Below are 25,004 nucleotides of genomic sequence, written 5' to 3' on the forward strand. Positions count from 1 at the left end.
CCACTCTGTCCCATTATTTGCTAATCCTCTCCCAGCCCCATCCCTTCCTAGCATTTGTTACCACCTGAGACCAAGGGTGAATGCTTTGATCTCTCTGCCACCTGCTTTGAGTCTAGATGCCTGGTTCATGGCAGATGGCCTACATATATTGGCTGAATTAATGAATGGTTTACATCCACCTTCCAAAGAGGTTCTCAGTTCCCAGGCTCTATCAACTGTTCTGTGGCTTTTCAACAGCAACAGGGCTATTTCTTTCCTGATAAAACATCTTTAAGCCGTATTGTGTGCAGAAACCCCTTGAGACACAGAGGCCCCTGAAGAATGGAGTGTGCAGTGTCTCCATGGAGTGCTGGCTGCCAGAACACGTCAGCTTCCCTGCCTTTTTGTCTTTAGAGCAGCTGCAAGTCTACACTTGGGCTCAGTCACATGGGGGGACATATACCCCCACCAAAGTGTTTTTCCTGTCCTCTTGGTGTGCTTGTTCAGCAGTGGGAAGGACCTGCCTGTTTTTTTAAATAAGAGGAGTGTCTGTATTCCAAAGACTCTCTCATGTGAAGTTTCTGCAAAGGTTTGCTTACCTTACTTACTAATTAAAGGGAAACCACATTTTCCCCTCCCTGGTCCCTGCGGTCATACCACTGATGGCTACCTGATAGCCACATACAGGTTGGGTTACACAGTCGCTTGCGATCATGCCATTTGCTGTGATAATTGAGTCGACAAGGCTGAGTAACTGGGTAGAAATATTTCCCGATTGGACTAAAGCACTGACAGCCTGCTCACCATCCCGCTTGCATTTATAATGAAAAAGGAAATTATTTCTGCATTTAATGATGGCGGCTCCAGAAATGGTGAGTAAAGTGGGAGCTGGGGAGAGAAGATGCCACTAACTGACGACGCTACAACATTTCTCAATGCTGTGAAACCTGCCAACAGCAGCCTGTTTGGGGAGGGACTTCCTCACCTAGGTTCCAAGTTTCAGGAAGCATTTTATCATCTATTCCTATTCCTGTGATAAAGGTAAGTTGTGTCATTTGCTACGTGTTGATGGTTAATCAGCCAGTATCAGCCAGAATCAAACTAAAAAATGCTGGCTGTGAATTTATTAGTTTTCTCAGATACCCTTCCAAACAATTCTTACAATGGGAATGAAATTAACGTTGTTAGTTCACAACTCTTGCTTTGAGTTCCTTATGACCACACAAAACAACATAAAGACAAAGTTTGTTTTAAATGGCTTAGTAGTGCCCTTTTGAATTTCAAACATTATAACAGGTAAACAAGAAGAAAATTTTAAAAAAGGTGCTCTAAGCGTCTATGTTTCTATGGCTGTTGGAACCACTTGAGTTCAGTGTGTTGAGGAAGCAGGCTCTTAAAGAAGTCATGCCTGCTGCCTTGGGAGAGTGAACTGCAGTGTGGTTGGGACATCTGGCCATTCCATTGCTCCCTCCGCCCCTCTTCCAGTCACTGGACATGACTCCCAAAGGCTCTGGCGCTGGGGCCCTGCGATAAGAGGAATTCTCCAGGAGGAAACAGAGCCCCAGTGTAGCTTTGGCGCCGCCATCGGTCGCCAGCCACTCCTCCTTTTGCTATGTGTGTTGGGGGGGGGCAGGCACCCCAAGGGCCCAGATACTTTCATCCTTAATTAGGTCATGGCTGTGTGAGCTAGGAAAGCCACAAATACTGTAGGCAAGTTGTCCTTTCCCTGGTGCCGTTGACATTTGAGGGGCTCGGACATTATGTGAGTATCAAAACTTCTTATGTTTATGGTAGGTGTATCTTGTGCACAGGCAAAGGTTGAGTTTATGCGAGCAAATGGCAATGATGAATAAAGAGAAGGCATGTGCTTTGAAAGTAATTTATCTATTGTAAAGTCATGGTACGGGAACCTCTAAATGGCAAAAGGGCGTATCTCTAGAGATGTGTACTTAGTGGATTTTGAGATCAGTCAAACATTGGGAAAGTCATTATTTTATCAGAATTAAGTCCACTGTTTTTTGCTAACTCTAGAAGTTTCTCTGTTATCTACTATAGTTTAGGAAAAAAATGCGTTCTGACCAAATAGTTTCAATTAATTGGTAATGAATTTGCTTAATGTGGGTTGTCAGATTTCAAAGATTTAACATAACAAAGATGCATTTGATACTAAGACTATAAACAGGGAAGCAAACACTTTCTGTTTTTCCTGGCAAAGGAGGTGGAGGTGGAGGTGGAGCCAAACCTCAGAGGCCCTGAAATAGTCACCATGGGGGAGAATGACCCACCCGCAGCTGAAGCCCCCTTCTCCTTCAGATCTCTTTTTGGCCTCGATGATCTGAAAATAAGTCCTGTGGCACCAGGTAGGTGGAACCAGGTGTGATTTCCACACACGTTCCTCTTCACTCCCCACTTCCCATCTAGATGACAAATGTGGCTGAGAACTGAGTGTCCCTCTGAGGAAATAGCTGACTGGGAGGTCTTACACCTCACACGCTGAGCACATGCAGTTCTTTGGTTTACAGAATATGGGAGAGAAGGGCATCACAGGGGGATGCTTTGGTCATCCTCTTGCCAACTCCCCGGACACAGGAGTTGGTATTCTGTGAATGGTGATTTTCAGAAGTGGAGGCTCCACCTGTCCCTGGGAACTAGGGGTCAGGTCCTGGCCAGAATCTTTGAGCCCTCCAGAAAGTCCTGAGAACCCGTGCTCCCCAGTCCTTCCAGGAAACTTAAAAGAAGCTGGACATCACTGAAAGTATTAGATGCATAAATTAAAGTCCAACAGCAGGCCACAGAGTTGCTCCTAGCAACAAAGGGATGTAGCTAGTTTTGTAAACAGGTTACAAATATTTGGAAAAACAGTGGTCTAGATAATGCCTATCTAGCTAGTATCTTTTTGGTGAGTCTGTCAGGACTTGTCACAGTGAGCTGTGGCTTGCTGGTCCAGGATGCAGTCAGTCAGGAATACTGGTGTCTGAGGCTGGGAAGTTGACCACCTGGGGGCTCTGGCTGAGGTTCCAGAAAGCATGAGGAGGGGGCTACCCTAATGATTCCTTTAAAATCATATCTGATATTAGGGGAGGAGAGGAGAAAATGGAAGATGGGAAGAGAGCCACCAAAAAAAAGAAAAGATGTATAATTTGAAAATACTTCTCCCAAATTAACAGAAATGTAAATTTAAAACGACCCTGCCATCAATCCCCTGACCCCCAATTTTTACCTGGTTTTTACACCTGTGTTTATTTTCTTTCTGTCATTGCCTATAAATATGCATTAATTCATAGTGCCGACAGAGAGGCATTTTTCATGTGCTATTTGGTTTTAATACATGTCTTTTTAAAAATAACATTATAAAATTCCTTCAAATATATATGTAACTTAGCCATTTTATCAACATTTGAATATAATTGTTTCTAATATTTTTATAATATAAATAATATGAACATGAATAGCATTATACATATTTCTCTATGCTAATTTTTTATTATTCCTTCATGGTTTAATTCCTATTAGTAAGAAGGAACAAAAGTTGTTTAAAACTTTTCTTTTTAAAGCAATGTATTATTCAGTATAGAAATTTGAAAAGTACAGTTAATCAAAAAGATTTTTAAAAATTGTCCACAATTTTACCATTACTCAGAGATAATTCTATTAGTACTTTATGTGGGATTTCTTGCTTTTTTCTTATCAACATATCTATATTTCCTTTTTGAAGTGATATATGCTATTTGTACCATTTTGAATTTTTCTTCTTAACTAAACAATATCACATTTATTTTTCCATGGCATTGAATAATTAAATATTCTTTAGTGTTTGGCAAACTATGGCTTATGGGCCAAATTTGACCCACTGTTTGTTTTTATAAAGTTTTATTGAAACACTGCCATTTATTCACATATATCTATGGCTGCTTTCATGCCATAGTAGAGTTGAGAGTTGGGACAGAGACCATAAAGTTTAAAATATTTACTATCAGCTCCTTTACAGAAAAAGTTTGCCAACCCCCTTTTTCTATCATTCCAATGTCTCTATACCATTTTTTATTTCACCAGTTTCTTCTGTTGGTCATGTAGGCTGTTTCGCATGAATCAATATTATAAATGTCACTTGTTTGTATCCTTGTAGGTAAACATTCATATATATTATTTATGATGACATCTTAGGGTAGATTTCTAGAAATGGATTTACTAGGTCAAAAATTTCATCTGTTTTTAAACTTTGGTACATATTTCAAATTTGTTGAAAAGTTTATGCAACACAGCTATTATTGACTTTTCACTTTGGACTGTAGTGGGTATAGTAATAATAACAATAATAATGTATTGGGAAATTGGCAATAGTTATGTCTAATTTTTGTTTTTAATCGCCAGAGAGGTTGAAGGTTCTTTTTATGTTTGTTTGTCATTTGCATTCCTCTTTGGAGCAATGTTGTACATCTTGCTTTTTACTCTCAACATGCCCTCAAAGACAGAATAAGGAGTGAGGATGGAGCCATGGTAGCGCCCACAGGGTACCATGGCAGAACAGTGAAGGGAACAATGTGAACTGATACAGAGGTTCTACTGAACAACAACCTTTGACTCTACAATCTGGATTGATTTCCTAAATTAACTCTTAGAGAACAACTGAAATGATATAAGTCATACTTGGGGATCCTGCTAATTTTTACATTGTTAATGGAGAGAAGGCATCTCAGCAGGGCAGACTTATTAACTTGGTGCAGGCTTCTGGAGGGGGCTGGGTGTGGGTGGACAAGAAGCATCTGCTCTGCTAACTTAAGATCATGCACTGGTTGCCTTAAAAGAAATTGACTTCTAACCCTTCATTATAACAACTTCTATTATTATGATGTCATCCATCCATCCATCCAATTTACTAATATTTATCAAGAACTATTGGATACCAGACATTTAGAACAGATGCCAAGAACACAACCCAAACAACTGCTTACTCAACCAGGCCACAGAGCTCACCGTTCATCTCTTGTCTCCTATTTTCTTGCTCTGTATCTGTCACGGTCACTGAGGATTGTGTGTTACATACGTTTCCTTATTTCTCTTGACTCCTTCCCTTTTACCTTTTCTTTTGCTTATTCTTTCCTCTTTTCCTTCCCATCCCACTTCTTCTTCCTTGTTTGTATTTAAATTCTCTTCTTTTTAAGTCAGCCTTGAATAATATTGACCATTTTATAGTCACATTATTGCCAGAAGGTAAAGTTGTGTTTCCAACTATAGATAAGGAGAGGTTTTTTGGGTCTTCCTTGGGAGACCTCTCAGCTCAACATCTTCTAGACCAAGAGAAGAGAGGTAGAGGCAGTCTCTGTCCTGAGCCAAGGTGTGACCTTGGGAAGGCTTTCTTCCCTTCCCACATTACAATCTTTCTAATTTAAGGGAAGGCAACTTGGGCACGGATGTATTCTCAGAATTGATGAGATGGTTTGCCTGAAACGGCACCTTATTTGGAGAGCAAAGGGTGCTGATGGACATGCTCCTGGTTGCACAGAGAGCCTTGTACTTCTGGATCTCTAAATGCTCTTCTCGTCCCCTTTCCACTCAGTCTACTGGGTACTTTAGGGAAGAACTGGGAAGGGTCTGGTGCAAGCAACCTGCCACAGTTCCATGGATGCTGGCATGGGACTCCTGGGTCAGACACAGAAGACTTTGTTATTCACAGCACAAGTGGCATTGCATCCTGTTTGAGTTATTGCTCTTGCCCACCAAGTCCCACGGAGGCAACGTGCAGCAGAGCAGGAGTAGGCTGTGCACACAGTAGGTCTGCATGACAGCTGAGGGACCCACAGCTAGGGGAACCTGAATCTTTATGATGGACCACAAGCAGACCTGCACTAACTTTGCCTCAAAGACATTATATTAATTGAGCTAGGCAGTAAATAAACCTGTCCCTTGCTCTGGAGGAACATTATCTCTGTCTTCTAAGGCTGTTTGCTTTGCCAGCATCCTCAGAAAGATGTTCTAGAACCAGGGTCAGCAGTGCCTCTGTGCACAAGATTCATGAAGAACCAGTCTGCTACATCATCCAGTGACCCTCTCAGAGATCTCAGCTCTCCCTCTCCTTAAAGTAGCCTGTTTGGATTTTATATGATGTCACCTTCTTCTGTGTGAAAATGTCCTTGAAAGTTGGTGTCCTACTTCCCTTCATTTTGGTTTCGTAGGGCCACCAAAACAAAGTGCCACTAGGTGGCTTAAACTAGGTAGCTTAGAACAACAGAAATATTGTCTCGGCATCCAGGGTCCCACTCCCTCTGAAACCTGCTGCAGGCTCCCTTCTTGCTTCTCCCTGCCTGTTCCTTGGCTTGTAGATGAATTTCCCCCATTTCTACCTTTACCTTCACATGGCTTCTCCCTGTGTCTCTTCATATCACCCTCTGTGTGCGTGTGTCTGCCTGCCTCCATATTTGAGTGTCCCCTTTCTGTAAGGACCTTATTTGAACTACACTACCTCTGTAAAGACTCTACTTTCAAATAAAATGACATTCTTGGGGTGCTAGGGGTTAGAACCTCAACATATCCTTTCCCAGATACACAATTCAGTCCATAACACTTTCCCTTAAACCAGGATGCACAGAATTGGGTTGGAGTCCAAGAGTGTGGGACTGGACTTCTAGAGAACGCACCGCTATTCAGTGACCCTTTCTCTAAACGAAGGCAGCTTTCTTTGAGCTGAAACGGTCTCTGCACTAGAGAGAGGGAAAATGACCAGCTACATTTGTTTTCTTTTATTAAATTTGCTGCTCTGTGGCTGTTTGCCCCTCCGCCCCTCTCTTTGGTTCCCAGATGCTGATGCAGTGGCTGCACAGATCCTGTCACTGCTGCCGCTGAAGTTCTTCCCCATCATCGTCATTGGTATCATTGCGCTGATACTAGCTCTGGCCATCGGTCTGGGCAGTGAGTACGATTTATTATTTAGTAGGCTCTCAGCTTCCTATTCAGACACTTAAACTTTCATGAGCTCCCCCCAACAGCGGGTGCCACCACCCAGCCTTAATTACTGGAGGCAAACATCCTTCGGAGTTGCTGGTTTTGAGTTTTATTTGCCTGCACGAACGTAGAGCCAACCTGGGGCCCAGCAGGGCTGCTGGCCACACTTGGGGCTTTGTCAATACGGAACCTGCCCAGTTAGAAGTGTCCAAAGGCAGCTGATGAAATAGAATCCCCGGGCAGGAGAGAGTGTAGGGCTGGGTGGAGAAAACAAGGAGGCCATTCAGGCCAGGCCAAGCTCACCTGCTATTTTTAAAAGAAAGTGCCTGTGGCTTTTGCAAAAGTGAGTCATTTGGATGGTCTCTAATAGGGAACAATTTCTCATTTTCTCTTTCAAATTACTGGAATACAGATTGGTGTAATTCTCCACCTACTCCGCTGTGTGGTCCACAGAGCCTTCACTTGTTGTCCAGAGTCAGAGACAACAGAAGGTGGACAGGTTGGGGGTGAGAGCCCTTATCCAGGCTACTTGCTCAGCTGGTTCAGCCTGTTAGTCTGCAGCCATGCACTATTTCCCTTGACCTTGAGGCCTGCAGGGTCAAAATTCACCTCCTGTTGTGGCTCAAAGCCACTTAGTGAGACAAAGTGGTGTGCAGTGGCCCCACCCCCTGGAATGTGGAACAGAAACTGGGCTGCTGATACAGGTGCAATTTCAATGCATGCAGCTTCATTACTATGGGCAAGCCCAAGGCCATGGGCAGGCGGGTAGTTAGTGCTGCACACTGAGGGAGTCCTCTGTTAACCTTGTGGTCTCCTCCTGTCCTCAGTCCACTTTGACTGCTCCGGGAAGTACAGGTGCCGGTCGTCTTTTAAATGCATTGAATTGACAGCGCGATGTGATGGCGTGTCAGACTGCAAGGATGGGGAGGATGAGTACCGATGCGGTAAGGTCATGACTGTTCACTGTAGACACAGGAGGAAGTCAGCACGACTGGCATTGGCCTTTCTCATCTGTAAAACGGATCCAAGTCGATGCCAGTGTCATGCTATGTCCTAACCTTGCCAACTGGCCCACAGGGGATCCTGGGTCAGTTGTTAAGGGAGCGATGTTCCATGAAGCTGAAATTAGGTTGGGGAGGAGACTCCATGAGCAATGAGATCTCCAAGAGAACTCAAGGGGTCTAGGCAGTAGGAGGGCCCTGAAAGGATGGATGCTATGGATAGGGAGCAGGTTGGATTCAGCAGAGGAGGGTTTAAGCTGTCTGTGGTCTCAGGGTTCTGCTGGCCACTAATGGATTGTTGTGCTCATGCATCGGCCAGTCCGTGTGAGTGGCCAGAATGGCGTGCTCCAGGTGTTCACAGAGGCTGCCTGGAGGACCATGTGCTCTGACGACTGGAAAGGTCACCACGCTAACATCGCCTGCGCCCAGCTGGGGTTTCCAAGGTAATTCAAAGACCATTTCCAGGCAATTGTTAAAACATTAATAGTGATCATGATAAAGAAAGACAACCACCTTTAGTTGGGTGCTTGCAGCTTAGAAATGCTTCACCTCTTCTCAAACTGCACCCTTGTGACAACCCCACGATGCTTGACATCTCACCTTAGACTTTTGCTCACTCTACGGTGTGCAAACCAAGGCCCTGACACACTGACTGCTCAAGACCACATAAGAAATGGCTTTCTGGAGAGTCTCTCATGTCCACGCCAGACCTAGATGCAACCATGTGATAAGAGCTGCAGAGATGACGACAACCTGCGAACTCTGCTGGTCGCAGCTGTAGAGTGGCCTCCGGACACCACCGCACTGGTTCCTGGTGGTCATATCTTCAATTATGCACACACTTTCCAAGGAGCCCCAGACAACCAAGTGCAAAAAGCCACCAATTTGGTGAAAATACAATTGTTTAAGACAGTTGTTTAGCAACATGTAGGAGGAAGAACAATTCTAGTAAAATCTTCACTTTTCAGTGTTTGCTGTTTGTCTGACTTTGCATTGAGATGACAAATTTTCTCCTTGATTGGGAGACTTCCTTCTCTCTCCTGCCCTTCCTTTGATGGACGACAACTGTCTTCCATGGGGGCCATGATGTCACCTTCTTTCTTTGCTCTTGATTCTGAGTTCAAAGCAGGCAGTCTCCTGAGTCGCACTTGCCTCACAGGAAGTGAGCTTGGTGACAAGAGTGAACTTGAAAACACATCCTTGTTTGTATCCAAGGAAACGGTTTGGGTGGTTAAAATCTCACTGCCCTGAACCCTCCAGGAGGCTCCAACTTCAAATTTGATGCACATATTCTCAATTTCTTTCTCCAAAGCCAGTGAAACCCCAAAGGCCCTCCACCCTCTACCCCGAGATCTGTCTCTGCATCCCCCAGTGACTCTGTGTTCCCCAGGAACTGAGCTGTATTCTCAGCTCAGTGAGCACAGCACATACTGCCTCCCAGGTGCCTGTGAGAATCCTGTAGACTTTCCTCTTCATAGACAAACACAGATGCAAGCCCCACACATACCTCCCCCCACATACATTGCATACACTACATACATACATACACACACTGACACACCACACACATCACCTACACACCACAGACATGCATACACATACTCACATACCACGCACATCACATTGTACACACTACACATACATCACACAGCAGACACACACCCCACACACTCCATCACTGCAAACAGGATTTCTCTGCCCCATAGAGGTCCCTCTGCGGCCTCACCAAGGGCATCCTTCCCTTGTCTCCCCTCCTCTCCCTCCTGGAGAACAACCCGTGTCCCCGGTCCCTGGGCTTCTCCTCTGTTCAGCACAGGCCTCCGTCACCCCTTCCCTTCCACCTGCTCTTCCTGGGAAGCCCTCAGTTCTCTGTGCAGCCCATCTACCTGGGGGGACAGTCCTTCCTACCCTGAACAGTATTGACTGATTTCTTTGCTATCAGCCTGTTCTTTTCTTCCTTGTCTGTCGCTTCAGCTCTGGGTTTGCTCTTGTGTTCTTTGTAAATTATTCCTTCTACTTCTTTCTTTAAGCTCTCTTCTGGTTGTCTCTGCTCAGCTGTATCCCATGTCAGATCTGTGATGAACAAAGACAATAGGCTGTCAGGTTGGACTTCTTGGGTTCAAATCCCAGGGCACACTCAGGCCACTTATGTAACTTGTCCCTCAAAAATAGGGACAATAACAGAGCCCGCTCTAAAGGGTCACCTGAGGGTAAAGCGACCTTGGGAGCATGTAGAAGCAAGCTTGGTGCACAGGACGCCCCATGGGGTCTATAGCTGTGGTTCCTGCTCCACATGGAGGCTTGGATGATTTATAGGGCTCTAGTCACAGCCTTTGGGGCCCCTCTGCATTCCGCAACCTGATGCATAGTCCAGCCCACTGCATCAGGATCTGTCTGGGTAACAATCAGCTCTTTCGTGGGGCTTGCTGCTCTGTCAGCACCTGAGCAATGCCTGGGACAGCTGGGCAGGCCATTGCCATGGCCTTAGTTAAATTTCCTCAAAACTCAAACTTGACTAAACTTTGTATTCCGTGTAGCTGGTGTGTAAGCGAGAGAAACAGGCTGACTGCTGTGTGTTCTGTTTATCCCACGAGGAAAGGGGGATATGGCCACCATTTACCACCTCCCACCTTGTAACTCTTGAAACACTTGTCTTTTAAAAAATCAGACCTTCCTTGTTCTCCAGAAGACCAGTTTCCTGACACTTCGCCATCTGCTGGCTCCTGGTGTCCCCCGCTGACTCTCTTCCTTCCATGTGCTTGTCTTTCCAGTGGAAACCCATGCTCACTCTGGACAGACTAGGAAAGTTATGCTCCCTGACCTTTGCTCCCGGGGAACCCAGCATCCCGACTTGGGTGCCCACCTGAAAGCACCCATCCAGTTCTGTGCTCTGTGCCCTCCGGGGCTTGCTTCAGGCTGAGCAGGGGTCAGTTCAGTTGAATGGAGGTTCCATCCAACTGCATCAGGAAGTGGTCCTCCTGCCTCGGTGCTCAGAGCCAGTCTCATGGATGGAGTTGTGGGGTAGGGGCCAGATGGGTCTATCCAGACTCTACTACGTTTGGAAAGTCTTGATATATTGGCAAGAAAAAACTATTGATGGTTTGGGGGGGACACGGTGACATCTCCCAGTATGATACCTGTAATGCTGTGACTTGACATATTGACAGTTTGGGTGGAGATAATGACATGTTCCTCAGTAAGGTACCTGCAATGCTGTGGCTGGAACGCGGGTTGACTTGAAGCACGGAGTTAATTTCACTCAGCCCCTACATTTCCAATGTGCTTGCAGCTACTTCAGTTCAGACACCCTCAGAGTGGACTTGCTGGAGGAGCAGTTCCGAGAGGACTTTGTTTCCGTCAATCACCTCTTGCCAGATGACAAAGTGACCACTCTGCACCACTCAGTGTATGTGAGGTAGGTGCCAGGCAGGGCTGCTGTCTGCATTGTCATCACTGCTGCGTTTGTGAGGCTGTGCACAGCTGCACGAGGGTGCAGAGGCATGGGAGTACTTACTCTGAAAGCAGGTGGGGCATGGCCACTGTGAGTAGTCTGGGTGGGCACACTGACTGGTGGCAGTAACCTAACCCCAAACCAGCAAACATGACCAACAGAGAAAGGGAGGAAGAAGGGTAAAGGAGTAACAATGATGTGCATGTCATAAATGCTGTATTGTACCTCATGTAGCAGGCACTCCGATATGTTTGGAAAGAAAAAAAGAGGGAGAGAAAAAAATTAGGAAGAAAAAACTAAGAAAGAAACGGGTCTGTCTTTGCTCACAAAGTCCTTTAATGTATACCATTTATAGTCTGTGTTTCCTCCAACAACTCACGAGGAAGGTAAAATGAGGTGTCCTTAAATGACAATGAGGTACCTGAAGCTTAGAAGAGTCACCTGCCTGGTGAGTGGAGATACAGTCAGATATTCTGAATCTGAGTTCCAGATGTTCTTCCTGACGCCTTGACCAAACCCCAAGGAGAATGTGTTCTCTGCTTTGGGAAACAGCAGCTTGCCAGCTGTCTATCCTGTTATGAATAGTCAGCCTTGGACACACATGCAATCCGCAGGGTCAGCTCATCTCCTGACAGGACTGGGGCTCTGAAGGCAGGAAAGGTTACAGAGGGATCAGGTGGATTATGAGAAGAGCAGGTGCCTGGCTCCCACCCACGTGGGGGAGGGGGGGAATGCCTGTTATTTCTGGGACAGTCACATCTCTGCTTTAGGAGGAGTCCTCGCCCTCGTGTGTGTCCCAGGTTGCTAAGACTTCATGCTAGGAGAGCCTGCCATCCATCCAGTGGGCACTCCATGTTCCCCAGGGCCAGTGAAGAACATGGGGTAAAATGAACGTGCGAATGACCCCAGTGCATGCGTACAGACAAAGCCCCTCCTCCATCTGTAACCATCAGCTATCCCAAGCTGAGAATGCTCCATGCCCCGTCACAAGTTCAGTACTGCGCCGCCGTCAGGTGTTTTTTAATGAATTCTATTACATAGACTAAAATTGTTATCTGTATTCAAGAGCAGGGGAGTAGAGTTTCTTTTTCTTGAACCCCAAGATTAAGTTTTAAAAAAATGTTCCTTTTACAGGCCTTGGTTATTTACCATTAAGCCCACTCTTTTTCCACTTTAGGGAAGGATGTGCCTCAGGCCGTGTGGTCACCTTGAAGTGCACAGGTAAGAGTTTTAGAAACACAAAGACAAATGGAAGCAAGAGCTCGCTCACAGACGCCTGCCCCCTCCCCTCATCCCATTGCCCTGGGTGCCAGGTGGGAGCTCTGTGGACCTCAGAGGAGGGTCAGCCTTGTCTTACCTGTCGGGTGGGGGAGGTGGCCAGAGTGACTTCTCAGCAGTAGACAGGACCACGGTGCATGATGTCTCATTACTATAGCGGCTCCAGTGGCCTGACTTTCTCCTCCCCCTGCCCCCTCGAGGGAGAGTGTGCTCAGGCTGCTCAGTGCCCCAGAGCCACACCCCCAGGCAGACGCTCCTTGTTCCTGGCAGAGGGGAGCATTGACACTTCAGGGGTGGGTCTGGAGAAGTCAGGCGGGTGCACACAAGCTCGTGTGAGTGAGAAGGGTGTTTTGGGAGGTTCCCATACTTCTGTTGCGCTGTCATCACCGGAGGGCATGGGCATCTGGGGCAGGGGTGCTCCAGCATCGGGCTCTTGGCTCTGATGGACTCTTCTCATTGCACCCTCATAACAGCCACTCATCCCATGTCTTGGGTGACCTGCCCCCACCCCTTCACTCCATACTTCCTCTCCCAACACTCTTCCCGGGCGGTGAGCTCTGTGAGGGTGGCAGGACGTCAGGGAGAGGAGAGGTTTGTGGGACGGACCCCAACACTGTTCTACCCCGGCAGCCTGCGGTCTGAGGATGGGCTACAGCTCACGCATCGTGGGTGGAAACATGTCCTCGCTTGCGCAGTGGCCCTGGCAGGCCAGCCTTCAGTTCCAGGGCTACCACTTGTGCGGGGGCTCTGTCATCACCCCGGTGTGGATTGTCACTGCTGCCCACTGTGTTTATGAGTGAGTGCTCCTGACCTCCTGGGTGTGGTCCTCATCTCCTGTAGACCCGCCCAGTTTGGGCCTCGGTGGGGCAGGGCAGATTGGGGTGGTCAACAGCAGGTCCAGAGAGAGCAGACAAACAGACGAGATCATCACAAGTGATGTCCATGTGGACAGACCCTCCCTCCTCATGGACCCATCACCATCGGTTGTGTAGATCTTAGACCCAGGGCTCTTACAGGAAAGCTAGAAAGAGAAGGAAGGAAGCTCTCCCACAGGAGGAAACCTACTGGTGTGAAGGTCTGAGACGTCCCTGTAGCTGGTTACGGTAGACCGTGTTGTAGCCAAGAGGGTGAGAGACAATGCCGGGTGGTCAGGGACAAAGAGCCACCCAGAGCAGTCTTTCTCAAGGGAGACGAACTGAGAAGAAAACCAAGAAATACTCTATTATTTTGACCTCACTCAGTGGTGCGGGGTGGGAGGCCACTGTAGAAAGTACGTGTGGTGGGTCTGTGCTGTGAAGGGCAGGGGGGCAGAGGTAGATTTGAAAACAGGTAAGCAGGGCCATGCTGTATTTGCCACCTCCCTGGTGCTGGATCTAGGACACATGAGGTCCACGGGGTGAAGCGGCTAGGCTTCTCCTATCTTCCCTCTCCATTTTCTCATTGCAGCCTGTACCTCCCCAAGTCATGGACCATCCAGGTGGGCCTGGTTTCCCTGCTGGACAGCCCTGCCCCCTCCCACCTGGTGGAAAAAATTATCTACCACAGGAAGTACAAGCCGAAGAGGCTGGGCAATGACATTGCCCTTATGAAGCTGGCAGGGCCACTCAGCTTCAATGGTGCGTCCATCTGGGTTTCTTTGTGATTCTGTTGTTTTCATTTGTTTCAAGAGAGTTTAGTCATTACTGGTCAGAGCATTTTTAGGACAGTTGTCTGACAGTCCTCACCAGGTAATTGCAACATTGGATTCCTGTCCAAGTTGGCATCAGTTGGTTCTCTTCTTGTAAAAGTAGAGGTTTTCCTGGTTCTTGGTATGATGAGAAATTTTCAGTCGTGTTCTGCACATCTGGGCTATTATGTTAGGAGATGCTGGGTCCTACATACATCTTCAAGTTTAGCAGAGGTCACCAAGTTCAGGTGCACCGTGCAGGTCTGGGTCTGCTTTTGTGTGCTGCAGTACCGATGCTCGTTTAATTTCAGAGGCTTTGTGGTTCTACTCTGTCAATTTGGTTTGTCTAGTCCCCCTCGGGCTCCTACTGGTGCCACTTTCTTCTTGTAGATGTCACCTAGAGATAAAAGGGGCTTGCCCAGGCAGACTGTCTGGTGCAGTAGTGCTGGAAGGGGATCTCTGGCCCATGGGGACAAAGAGCTTTCTCTCTGTCCAGTGCTTATTGTGGTGAGGTCTTCTGCCAGTGCCACCCACCTGCCCAATATCTGCCCAGTGTCTCAGATTTGGTCGATAGCGAAAGTATTTTCGAGGCCAGCCAGCTGGTTGTAGTGGGGTCCTTTCTGAGTCATTTCTTTATGATCTGGAAGATACTGGGTATCGTCAGCTCCCTAAAATACTCAGAAGCATTCTCGCCCAGTCAGCTGCTGAGTTCTGCAGTCTTCATTTCTCTAGGGGAGATGCCAGACCTGATGCCAAACCTGACCTCTAGACGTTACAAAAAAGCTGCATCACACAGGATAGAACTGTCACACTTTCTGCAGTTGCAAACAAAGCATTATGAGCCTATTCCGAAGTAAATTCTAGCTCCCTTCTCCTTCCCAAGGGTAGAGCAGCTTGAAGTGCAGGCAGAGTGTGATTAATGAGGGCCTGAATGGGAGCAGATTCCTGGCACAAGGTCAGTGCAGGTTTGACCTGGCACAGGCATCAGTGTGCTTACCATGTAGCACATGTAACACTCTGGAGAAAATACTTCTAGAGAAACAAAGAGAAATTGTAGCAGTGGTGCTCATTTGTTAGCTATTTTTAATGATATTTGATTATACAAAACGAAGTGCTGACACTTGAACTTTGATAAAGTTAAAATGAACCCTCCCCTAGTCTTTCTCTACCATTCCATGATCATCATATGCAGAAAAGCTTAGTATAGCTCATCCTGTATTCATGGGAAAGCCCTGTGGCAACTGTGACAGTGACCTTGAGAGAGGCTTGTGTGACACAGCCCACATGGACAGGCAAGCTTGTGCTTCCAGGTGTGTCAGGACAGATAGGAATGTTCGTGGAGGCATGTTTTATAAAGCAAGGTACCCACAGTCTGGACCAGGGGTGGGCAAACTATGAGCCAAATCTGACCCTTTGCCTATCAAGTTTTATTGGCACACAACCACTCGCATTTGTTGACCAATGCCTGTGGTTGTCTTTACGCTGCTGTGCCAGAGTTGAGTGGTTGCTGGGGAGACCACTCAGCCTGCAAAACCTAAAATAGTGAGCATTTGGCTCTTTCCAGAATAAATGCTGACCCTGGTTTAGACTTACTGAAGTTGCCACAGTCTAGGGTCGTTTTAAAGTTTTAGGGCTCTGGTGGGGGAGGGGTCCCTGCTCAGAGCTAATCGTTTTTAAATGACCAAGAGCTTGACTTTTCTTTGGGAGACTGCTGGCGCCCTGCAGAGAGTTTAGGGCTGATAGGACTAGTTGTTTTTTCAGACAGAGTTGAGAGTTGTTCTTTCCTCTTTAAACAGAGATGATCCAACCCATTTGTCTGCCCAACTCCGAAGAGAACTTCCCTGATGGAAAAATGTGCTGGACGTCGGGATGGGGAGCCACCGAGGAAGGAGGTCAGTGGCCTGAGATCAAGATTCTGCATCCAGGGAGCCCAGACTTGAGAGGGCCAGGGTAGACATCCACATTGACGAGCTCCCTTCCCATATCCCAATGTCATGCTTCTGTGGGTGCCCCCCTGTCTCCACTGTGGGGTGTGAGTCAACTGCTCCAGCAAACACAGTCATCTGAGTGGTTATGGGTCAGGAGTATGGTTCCATTTGTCTTAGGTCATGAAATTGCAGCCTTTCTCAGGAGAGAAATAAATTATGAAGGAGAATGGTGCACACATCTCCATGGAGGGACCTCTGCCAGCACCCCTGGTGGTTCTACTTCCTCCAAGTCCATCCTTTCCCCCCCGCTATGCTAGCTAAGTGCACAGGTGCCCAGTCGAGACCCCTCCTGAGGTTTATTCAGAAGACGAATTTGTAGCTGGTGAGGAGCTTTTGTCTTGTGTGACCTTCATAAATGTGTTATTTCATCCTACAAAGGTCAAGTAGAAAAAGCTGACAAACAAGGGCCTTAATCCTATAATCATAATATAATTAGTAATGTGGTTTCAAAAAATTTCTCCTTAAGTGAGAAAGTGAGGAGGCAGAGAGATAGACTCCCACAGGTACCCCAACCGGGATCCACCTGGCAAGCCCCCTATGGGGCAATGCTCTGCCCATCTGGGACCATTGCTCTGTTGTTTGGCAACCAAGCTATTTTAGCATCTGAGGTGAGGCCATGAAGCCATCCTCAGCACCTGGGGCCAATTTGTTCCAACCATGGCTATGGGAGGGTAAGAGAAAGATAGAGGGAGAGATGGGTGGAGAAGCAGATGGGCGCTTCTCCTGTGTGCCCTGACTTGGAATCAAACCCGGGACGTCCACACGCCGGGCTGATGCTCTACCACTGAGCCAACTGGCCAGGGCCTTAATTAGTAATGTTAACAAAAATAATATACGCAGATGAAACCTGTGCCATCCTCTCATCAGTGTGGGACACAAAGATGGTCCCAGTTCTCAGGTTTTCCATCTACAGTTTTCCTTGTTAGTAGGAAGAATGCTAGTTTCCTGGGGCTGTTTTTCACAAATTACCCCAAACAGGGCTGCTTAAAGCAATATTTATTCTGTCACAGTTCTGGAGGCCCGAAGTCTGAAACCAAGCTGTGGGGGGCTGATTCTCCCCGGGTGCTCTGACAGAGAATCTGATCCTGGCCTTGCTCCAGGTCCTGGCAGCTCCAGCCGCCCTTGGTGTTCTTTGAATTGTAGAGGCATCACTCTAGTCTCTGTCCCCATTTTCTCATGCCCTTCCTTCTGTGCCCCTGTCTCAGATGTCCCTCTCCTTTCTCTTAAAAGAACAAAAGGCTTTGCAGTGAAAGCCCACCCTGATCTAGGAGGATTTATCTCGATATTCTTACCTTAATTATACCTGCAAAGACCCTACTCCAAACCCTCTAAGGTTGCAGGTGGACATGTTTTTTTTGAGGGGGGGTGTGGAGCAATTCAACCCAAGACAGAAGGTTCAGTCTTTTCCTTTTGAGACTCATTAGCTGAGTCTGTCCCTTCCTCAATGTCCAAGGCGCACAGGGCTGACCCAGATCCAGAGGTCAGTGCAGGGTCTCACCCCCATAGCTGCCTATGCCTTCCTGCCCATAGTGGAAACTTCTTCCATAAATATTTTAAGTTTTACTTAACCATGTACCAGGTGCTGAGCTGAATAATGTGTTGCTATCTATGCTCATAGCAGCCCCTGAGGGGGACATTATGTTTGTGCCCGGCTTAAGGGCAAGGAGACAGGGGTGCTGTGTACCTTTGGCTCAGACAAGGGGATGTGGAATGTCTGAAATTCTGTTTGTGCTCCCCACCCATGTTCTTATTCCTGTTGTTATTCATGAACTTGGAGTACCTGAAGGGAGTGTTGTGTTGTCTTCACTGGATCCTTGTGTATCAGGTGAGGACAGGTGCCATCTCAGTCCAAGCTCATGGCCAGGTGACCCCCCTGAGGGGCCGGTAGATATGTGAGCAGATTGGGGAAGCACATGCAGAAAACATGGTTGTAACTCACACTCAGAACAGTAAAAACGAAGGTTTTGTGGAGCACAGACCCACACCTGCGTATACATACTATAGGAATGTGAATGGGGGTGTGCACTGCTTTAAGCCTATGAAACACACAGATAATCCATTTTACAAACAGGTTAAGTTGGAGGGTGTCAATCTTGTTGGGCCAGTGCTGAGGCTGATGCATGGCAGGTGTATGAGTTCCCTGTTGCTGCTGCATCAAATGACCCCAAACTCAGTGATTTAAAACAACATGAATGCATTTTCTCATAGTTGTGGAGCTTAGAAGTCCTCCATCAGTCTTGGTGGGCTGGAATCAAGATGTCAGGAGGGCTGCAATGCTTCTGGAAGCTCTGGGAAGTGTTGGTTCTTTGCCTTTTCTAGATTCTAGAGGCCGCATTCCTTGGTTTGTGGCCCCCTCCTCCATCTTCACAGCTAGCAGCACAACATCCTCAATCTCTTTCTTCCCTGACCTTTGCTTCTATCATCACATATTCTTCTTTGACCCTTTCAAAGGTCCTTGTGATCACATTTAGGGTCCACCTGGATAGCCTTCGATATTGTCCCGATCTCAAGGTCTTATCACACTTGCAAAGTCCCTTTTGCCACATAAGATTGTGACGTGCATGTCTTTGGGAGCCTCCAAAAGCTGTATGTGACCTTCACGAGCCTCAGTTTCCTTTCTGTGACCTGTGTTGTCCTGAGAACAAAACAAACTTGTGTGTTGCAAGTGCCTGACCCAGGGCAGATGTTGGGGAAGTCCTTGGACATTGATGAGTGGACATTGTTGGAGATGACAATTGCTCCCACCTCCTCCCACATTGGCCCCCTTAGGGAAGTGGGTGGCTCTGACCTCAGCAGCAGGGCCCGCATGGTTCCTCATTAGAGAGAGTCTTAGGGCTGGCTGGTGCCTCATAGCAGACCCCTTCCCCCGCCATCCACCTGCAGGCGTAGCCGTTTCTACCACTGAAGTGTCGGTGGCATGCCTCTGGCCCTGGTCCCGACCCCGGATGCCCGCTTTCTGAATTCTTCACTGCACGTCCCCCTCTTCCTCTGACATAGGCGATGCCTCCCCAGTCCTCAATCATGCAGCTGTGCCTTTAATCTCCAACAAGATCTGCAACCACAAGGACGTGTATGGTGGCATCATCTCCCCCTCCATGCTCTGTGCCGGCTACCTGAAAGGCGGTGTGGACAGCTGCCAGGTAGGGACCCATGGTGACCTCCAGGGGCCAAGGCAGTAGGTAAGGAAAGGCTCTGTTATGGTGACTCAACCCATGGGACAGGCCACTGCCAGCATTACCCTATGAATGATGCAAAAGCAAATTTACAGGGTGTAGGAAGAAGTTTGCTCAAGATATATCACCCTTTTTAGGCCAGCCCATATTTACCCAGTGCTCCCACTCTGCCTGGGTGCTGGGTGAAAGGAGGGGTCTCAAGGATCCTTCCCTCCCCACCCTGGTTCTCAGAATATGCAGGGGACAAAAAGGTCGGCAGGTGGGTAGGAACTGGTGAATGTGGGCCTCCAAAGCCACAGTGAGTGAGACTCCAATTCTGCCTGGGTCTGGAGGTCAGCTGAAGCCCCCTGGCCAGGCAGACCCTCCCTCTCAGAGCACTCCCTCAGCGGCACATGGCTTCCTGGACCTTCATGGATTCATTGTATATAGAATCTGGCAGGTGGACAGCTAGGATGGATACAGAGCCCACTGTCAGGAATGCCTGCTCAGTTCTGGAAGGGCTGCAGGGGTGAACACAGAGCCATCCTCGCACTGGATTTTGTAATGTGGTGACGGGGGAATTCTGCACTAGAACAAGGGACAGTCATGAGGGTGCCTGTTCTGTTGTCCTTAGACACTTTCCTTTCTGTCTAGGGAGACAGTGGGGGACCCCTGGTGTGTCAGGAGAGGAGGGTCTGGAAATTGGTGGGAGCGACAAGCTTTGGCATCGGCTGTGCAGACGTGAACAAGCCCGGGGTCTATACCCGCATCACCTCCTTCCTGGACTGGATTCACGAGCAGTTGGAGGTGGGTACAGTGCCAGTCCAGTTCATGCTGGTCCCCATCAGTCCACCTCCAGAGACCTCAAGTCCTGCTGCAGAGAGCCAGGAAGTGAACAATCAGTTGTTGATTCATCAAGCAGTGACTTTGTGCCCTTTGGTATCAGACACAAGCAGTTTCACCCACAGCTAAGCTCTGTGTGGGAGTCGCCCTGGCAGGTTGGGCACATGTGGGCGACTGTGTCTTTACAAATCAGAGAAAGGAGGAAAGGCAATCGAGAAGAGCCCTTGGGGATGGGAACAAGTAGAGTGAGCATGTGCATGGATGGAAGAGAGGGTGGACAAGGGAGAGACAGATGAGAGAGGACCCCCAGCACCCACTGAGGTGTTTGAAGCTTGCCAGGAGCCAGGAATGAGATAGAGAGTCTCTGATTAGGAGAAGCATGGGCAGCTCTGTGCTCAGGGCGGGGGGGGGGAGCTCTCTGGTGGGAATACCTCGAGGAGGGAGACTGATCAGTGAGGCTGATTTGGCAGGACCAGGCCAGGCAGGGAGAGCCCTGTAGATGGTGGGGAGGAAGACTGGAAGGGACAGAGTGCCACAGCCAACTCCAGAGGACAGGTGCTATTACCTGTCCCAGGGAAGCAGGCGGGAAGGCTACAGGGAGGTGAGGCCAGGCCACAGAGAAGCCTGGACTGCAAGGTACCTTCTACCTCCTGGGCACTCCACAAATATTTGTCGTCTTAATCTCTGACTCTGAGCCCTACATCATGCTTTGGACCAGTTTCAAAGACACCTCACCTCCCCTTTTTAAAAATTGAGACAAAATTTACATTATATAAAATTGATCATTTTAAAGTGAACAGTCCAGCGTCATTTCGCACGTTCACGGTGTTGTGCAGCTTCTGCCTCTATCTGGTTCCCGGTTTTGTTTCTCAAAACAAAACCTCATTAAACAGTGACTCCCTTTTGCCCTCTCCCTTAGCCTCTAGTGTCAGGTAGTCTGATTTCTGTCCATGTGGATCAAAGACCTTTTTAAAAGCTTCTTTTAACTTGAAACAATGGGCTAAGAACAGAGGGGATTAACGTCGGTTGAAGCCCCAGGCACAGAAGAAAATATTGGGCCTCTTAAAAAAAGAGAGATAGGGAAAATAAAAATACTTGTTAACCATATTTTTAAATAAATAAAATATATTATGTACTATTACTGTTAAAATTGCACATATAAAACCAAACTTGGTGTCATTAGAAAAGAAGTGTAAAGTTGGGGTTTGGCGGGGCCCTTCAGAAGTCGGGGCCCAGGGCACGCGCCCAGTGCACTCTCTGTTAAACCCGCCTCTGACTAAGAAGGACATCAGACTCCTAATGTGCCTTGGGTATTAATTTCCAGGTCTTTCTGGGAAGTTTTTGCTTTCAGTGAGAAGTTACGCAATGGTTCCCTCTGTGTGAAGATGAGGCCTGGGTCTGGGACACAGCGTGGATTGACTTCCAGCCCCTGTTGTGCAGCTGCATGCCCTCTGCAGGTGCACAGAGCGCCTGTCTCTATGCCTGGCTAGTGGCGGGCAGGCAGCAGTGCTGGAAGACATGCCTGTTGGGACACTTCTGCTGTTGCTCATTTTGTTGTTAATCAGCAGGCTGGCCCAGCACTAAGCTCTTTAGCACAAAATTCAGTCCAAACTCACTAGCCTTCTACAAAGTATCCAAGTGAGGCAGCCCCCTCACTGTGGTGGCCTCAATGGCCCTTGAGCAGGTGCTGAGACCAGCTTAGCTGTGGGTGTGCATGAAAGGAAGGCGCTGCAGGACTTAAGAAAAAACACACACAAGATCCATCCAACATAGAGAAAAGATGGGTACAGGGGACTCCCAGTCTCTAGGACTGAGGGCCCAGATTTCTGCAGTCTCATCGTATTTATTCATGTCTTTGCTCATCAAGCAAATTAGTAGAGCCTGGGTCAAATTAGTTTACAGTGGATTCAGGTGCAGAGAAGAATGACCAACCGATGCCCCCAGGTGTGTAGGAAAATGGCTACGGGGGGCAGCGTTCTACCCCTACAGGACTTGGCTTCAGAAATCCACACCAAAGACTTGTCTCAAGGCTGCAGTTTAATCTCTCAGCCATTTCCTATATGCAGGAGCCTGGGGTGCAGATGGCAGTGTTGGCATGATGGCTTGAGGGCAGGAAAGCAGGAGCTGGGACCTGAATTTGCCCATGAATTTATGGAGGTATAACCTCCATGGGGCTTCAGGCGGGGGCTGCAGGTCCGTGTGACCAAGCTACTGATCATGAAAGTTAAGCTTGAAACGGATGTCAATGGAAGAAATCAACTCCCCAGTCTTCAAGCTGTGGAGGAGAGCTGGGGGCAGGGCAAGGTTCCAAAGCCACCTTGGACCCTTCTCACAGGGCACCATGCAAGGTCTCAGCCTATTTCCCTTCAGCATCATCATGGGTGGCAGGTCCTAGGGCTGTCCTCCTATTACAGGTGAGGGGACCTGCTTAATGCCCCAGAGCACAACTGCAGCCCCAGCACACACTGCACAGAAGAATCAGCAGTTCTCTAGCAAGGGGTGGGGGCACAGGACTCTTCTTGGTTATTTGTGGACATTGAAGCCTCTCAGGACCTTCTCAAGAGTGATCGGGGGTATAGGATGAGGTCCCTGGTGATCCTGATGCATAGGGTCTTCAGAACACCCTTTGAGAACCCAGTTTTGGGCCATGTGGCTACCTATCAGGCTTAGAAAGGACTTCTACTCTCCATGAGAGTGGAGGAGCTGTGTGGGACTTGCCCTTTTGCAAGTCTCCCTTCAGGTCTCCCCAGCGGAGACCCAGAGCGGCATCCCTTCCCAGGAGAGCCTCCCCAGGGTGTCTGAACTTTAAGCTTTTCCTCTGCAACATGGGTGTGAGGCCTTCCCAGAGCTCACACATCATGAAGAAAATCGCCCATTTATGAGCTGATGGTATTGTCTGCTGGGTCATCTTCATTTCATCCAGTGGTTTCCACTATCTCATCGGGGCTTTAAAAAATTGCTCTGACTCAGGCCAGGACTTAGGAACTCAATGCAAAGAGCTGGCAAGTTCAAGTGGAAACTATGGAAGACCTCTTGGGTCAGTGATGAAAAATTCAGAAGCTGGCAGATTGGGAAGTGCATACAGGGAGGAGCACTATGTCACACTGAGCTGGAATCTGCGTGAAGCTGGCAGCCTCCTCCAGCAGAGGCTGACTCTGTCCCCATTAATTGTGGAGGACAGTGGGCGCTTCAGTCAGGGTAAATACAGGTGCCCAACGATCCTATGTTGGAGGAATGACTTGACTGCTGCAAAAATGTGAAAAAGATGACACCTGGCCCTGGCCAGTTAGCTCAGTCAGTTAGAGGGTCATCCCAAAACACCAAAGTTATGGGTTTGATCCCCAGTCAGGACACACAGGGCACATATGGGAAGTGACCAATGAATGCACAACTAAGTGGAACAACAAATGAATGCTTTCCTCTCTCTCTCTCTGTCTCTCAAAAATCAATCAATAAATAACAAAAATAGATAATACCTATGTTTTTATTTCTAGAGGGACCTGAGAACTTGAAGAAGGGGACAAGCCACCACGTTGAGTTCCTGCCACAATGAGGGAGACATCCCCGTCCCTCCATGTATTCCTGGCTGGAAACTTGGACATGAGCAAATGCCTTCAGTGCTTGGCTTTATGGCACCAACAGCAGAGCTGAAAGGAGGAGCCTCTACATCTAGAACAACCTGCTACAAATACCTCTGACAAGCCACTGGGGCGTTGGACTAAAATGACCTTGCAGTGCCTTTCTGACCTTCACTAAGAACAAAAACAGGAACACTTCCGGAGTGCTGCCCTTTCCCCCTTGTCAATTATGTTTTCTCCACGGCAGTCCTTCCACATGAGGGACAACATATGCAAGTCTCCCACGTGGAGCAGTGGACCCTTCAGCCACCCGGTGAAGGAGGATGAGCCCAGAACTGCAGGATCTCAGTCACTGGCTGTCACCATCCACACATTTTTATCCCTAGTCACCAGAACCAAAACTAGATGTTCTACTTCCAAGATCTCTTTTTGCATGTGGGAACTTAATCTCCAAACGATTAGTTTTAAGATTTATGCCTATTCTATTTTGTAACCCTTGGTGCCTGATGTATGATTGTTGCTCACTTCCACAGGGCACATGTCCCCTTGTCGCATGCGTCAGGTGGAGCTTGTCTGAATGTGTACTGACTGCTCATGTAAATTGAAATCAACAGCTGAATTGCAAATACTTGTTTATTTTGATCTTTTGTGGGTACATTGTGGGTCTTGCATTTTTCTGTTAGAACAGGTTTCTCAGCAGAGCAGAACCATCTCATATTCTCACAACACTCTGAAGCAGAGTGAGAAACAAAGTTGTGGGGTAAGCCAGGACCTTCTCATCCCACAGAGCAGGTCCTGAGGCCACCAAAGTAGACAGTCAGTCACATGTCATCAAGAGGCCAAAGGCTTCCCTAGATCTCTGCAGGGGCCCTTTAGTCTACTAGGCACCTGCAGGATTAGAGACGCTTCTGTTACCCACACGCCTGTATCCCTATAGCACACATGGGTTACTTGGTCAGTAATTGTTGTGGTGCTTTCTCACAAATAATCATGAGCATGTGCATGTGCTCCTTTGCCTGGAGGCAATAGTAGCGAAGACTGGTAAATTTCTCGGTGCTGGGGGAAGGAGTCGCTCCAGGGACCCTCCTGGGAAGTCTGAGAGACATTTAGCAATTGTATTTGGATGCAC

General features: G+C 47.9%; 1 protein-coding gene across 1 annotated transcript; it reads left to right on the plus strand.

Moving 5' to 3' along the window:
- The first annotated feature begins 769 nt into the window (after window positions 1–769).
- On the plus strand, window positions 770–24,481 carry TMPRSS3 (transmembrane serine protease 3). The gene is made up of 13 exons (XM_066254949.1): window positions 770–851; window positions 2,195–2,339; window positions 6,775–6,885; window positions 7,746–7,862; window positions 8,239–8,362; window positions 11,209–11,334; window positions 12,548–12,591; window positions 13,279–13,444; window positions 14,095–14,264; window positions 16,111–16,206; window positions 19,300–19,442; window positions 20,109–20,261; window positions 23,792–24,481. Exons 1-13 carry the CDS (start codon window positions 831–833, stop codon window positions 23,807–23,809), a joined length of 1,434 nt encoding a protein of 477 aa, XP_066111046.1. The 5' UTR covers window positions 770–830; the 3' UTR covers window positions 23,810–24,481.
- Window positions 24,482–25,004: the final 523 nt, after the last annotated feature.

The sequence above is a fragment of the Saccopteryx bilineata genome, chromosome 2 (genome assembly GCF_036850765.1).
Source record: "Saccopteryx bilineata isolate mSacBil1 chromosome 2, mSacBil1_pri_phased_curated, whole genome shotgun sequence".
Taxonomy (NCBI): domain Eukaryota; kingdom Metazoa; phylum Chordata; class Mammalia; order Chiroptera; family Emballonuridae; genus Saccopteryx; species Saccopteryx bilineata.

Bases quoted from the DNA above. Each gene is read 5' to 3' on its own strand.
- TMPRSS3 (XM_066254949.1), top strand. From the start codon at position 831: ATGATGGCGGCTCCAGAAATG. The intron at 2,340-6,774 runs GTAGGTGGAACC...TTTGGTTCCCAG, and splicing joins AATAAGTCCTGTGGCACCAG to ATGCTGATGCAGTGGCTGCA. The intron at 19,443-20,108 runs GTAGGGACCCAT...CTTTCTGTCTAG, and splicing joins GCGGTGTGGACAGCTGCCAG to GGAGACAGTGGGGGACCCCT.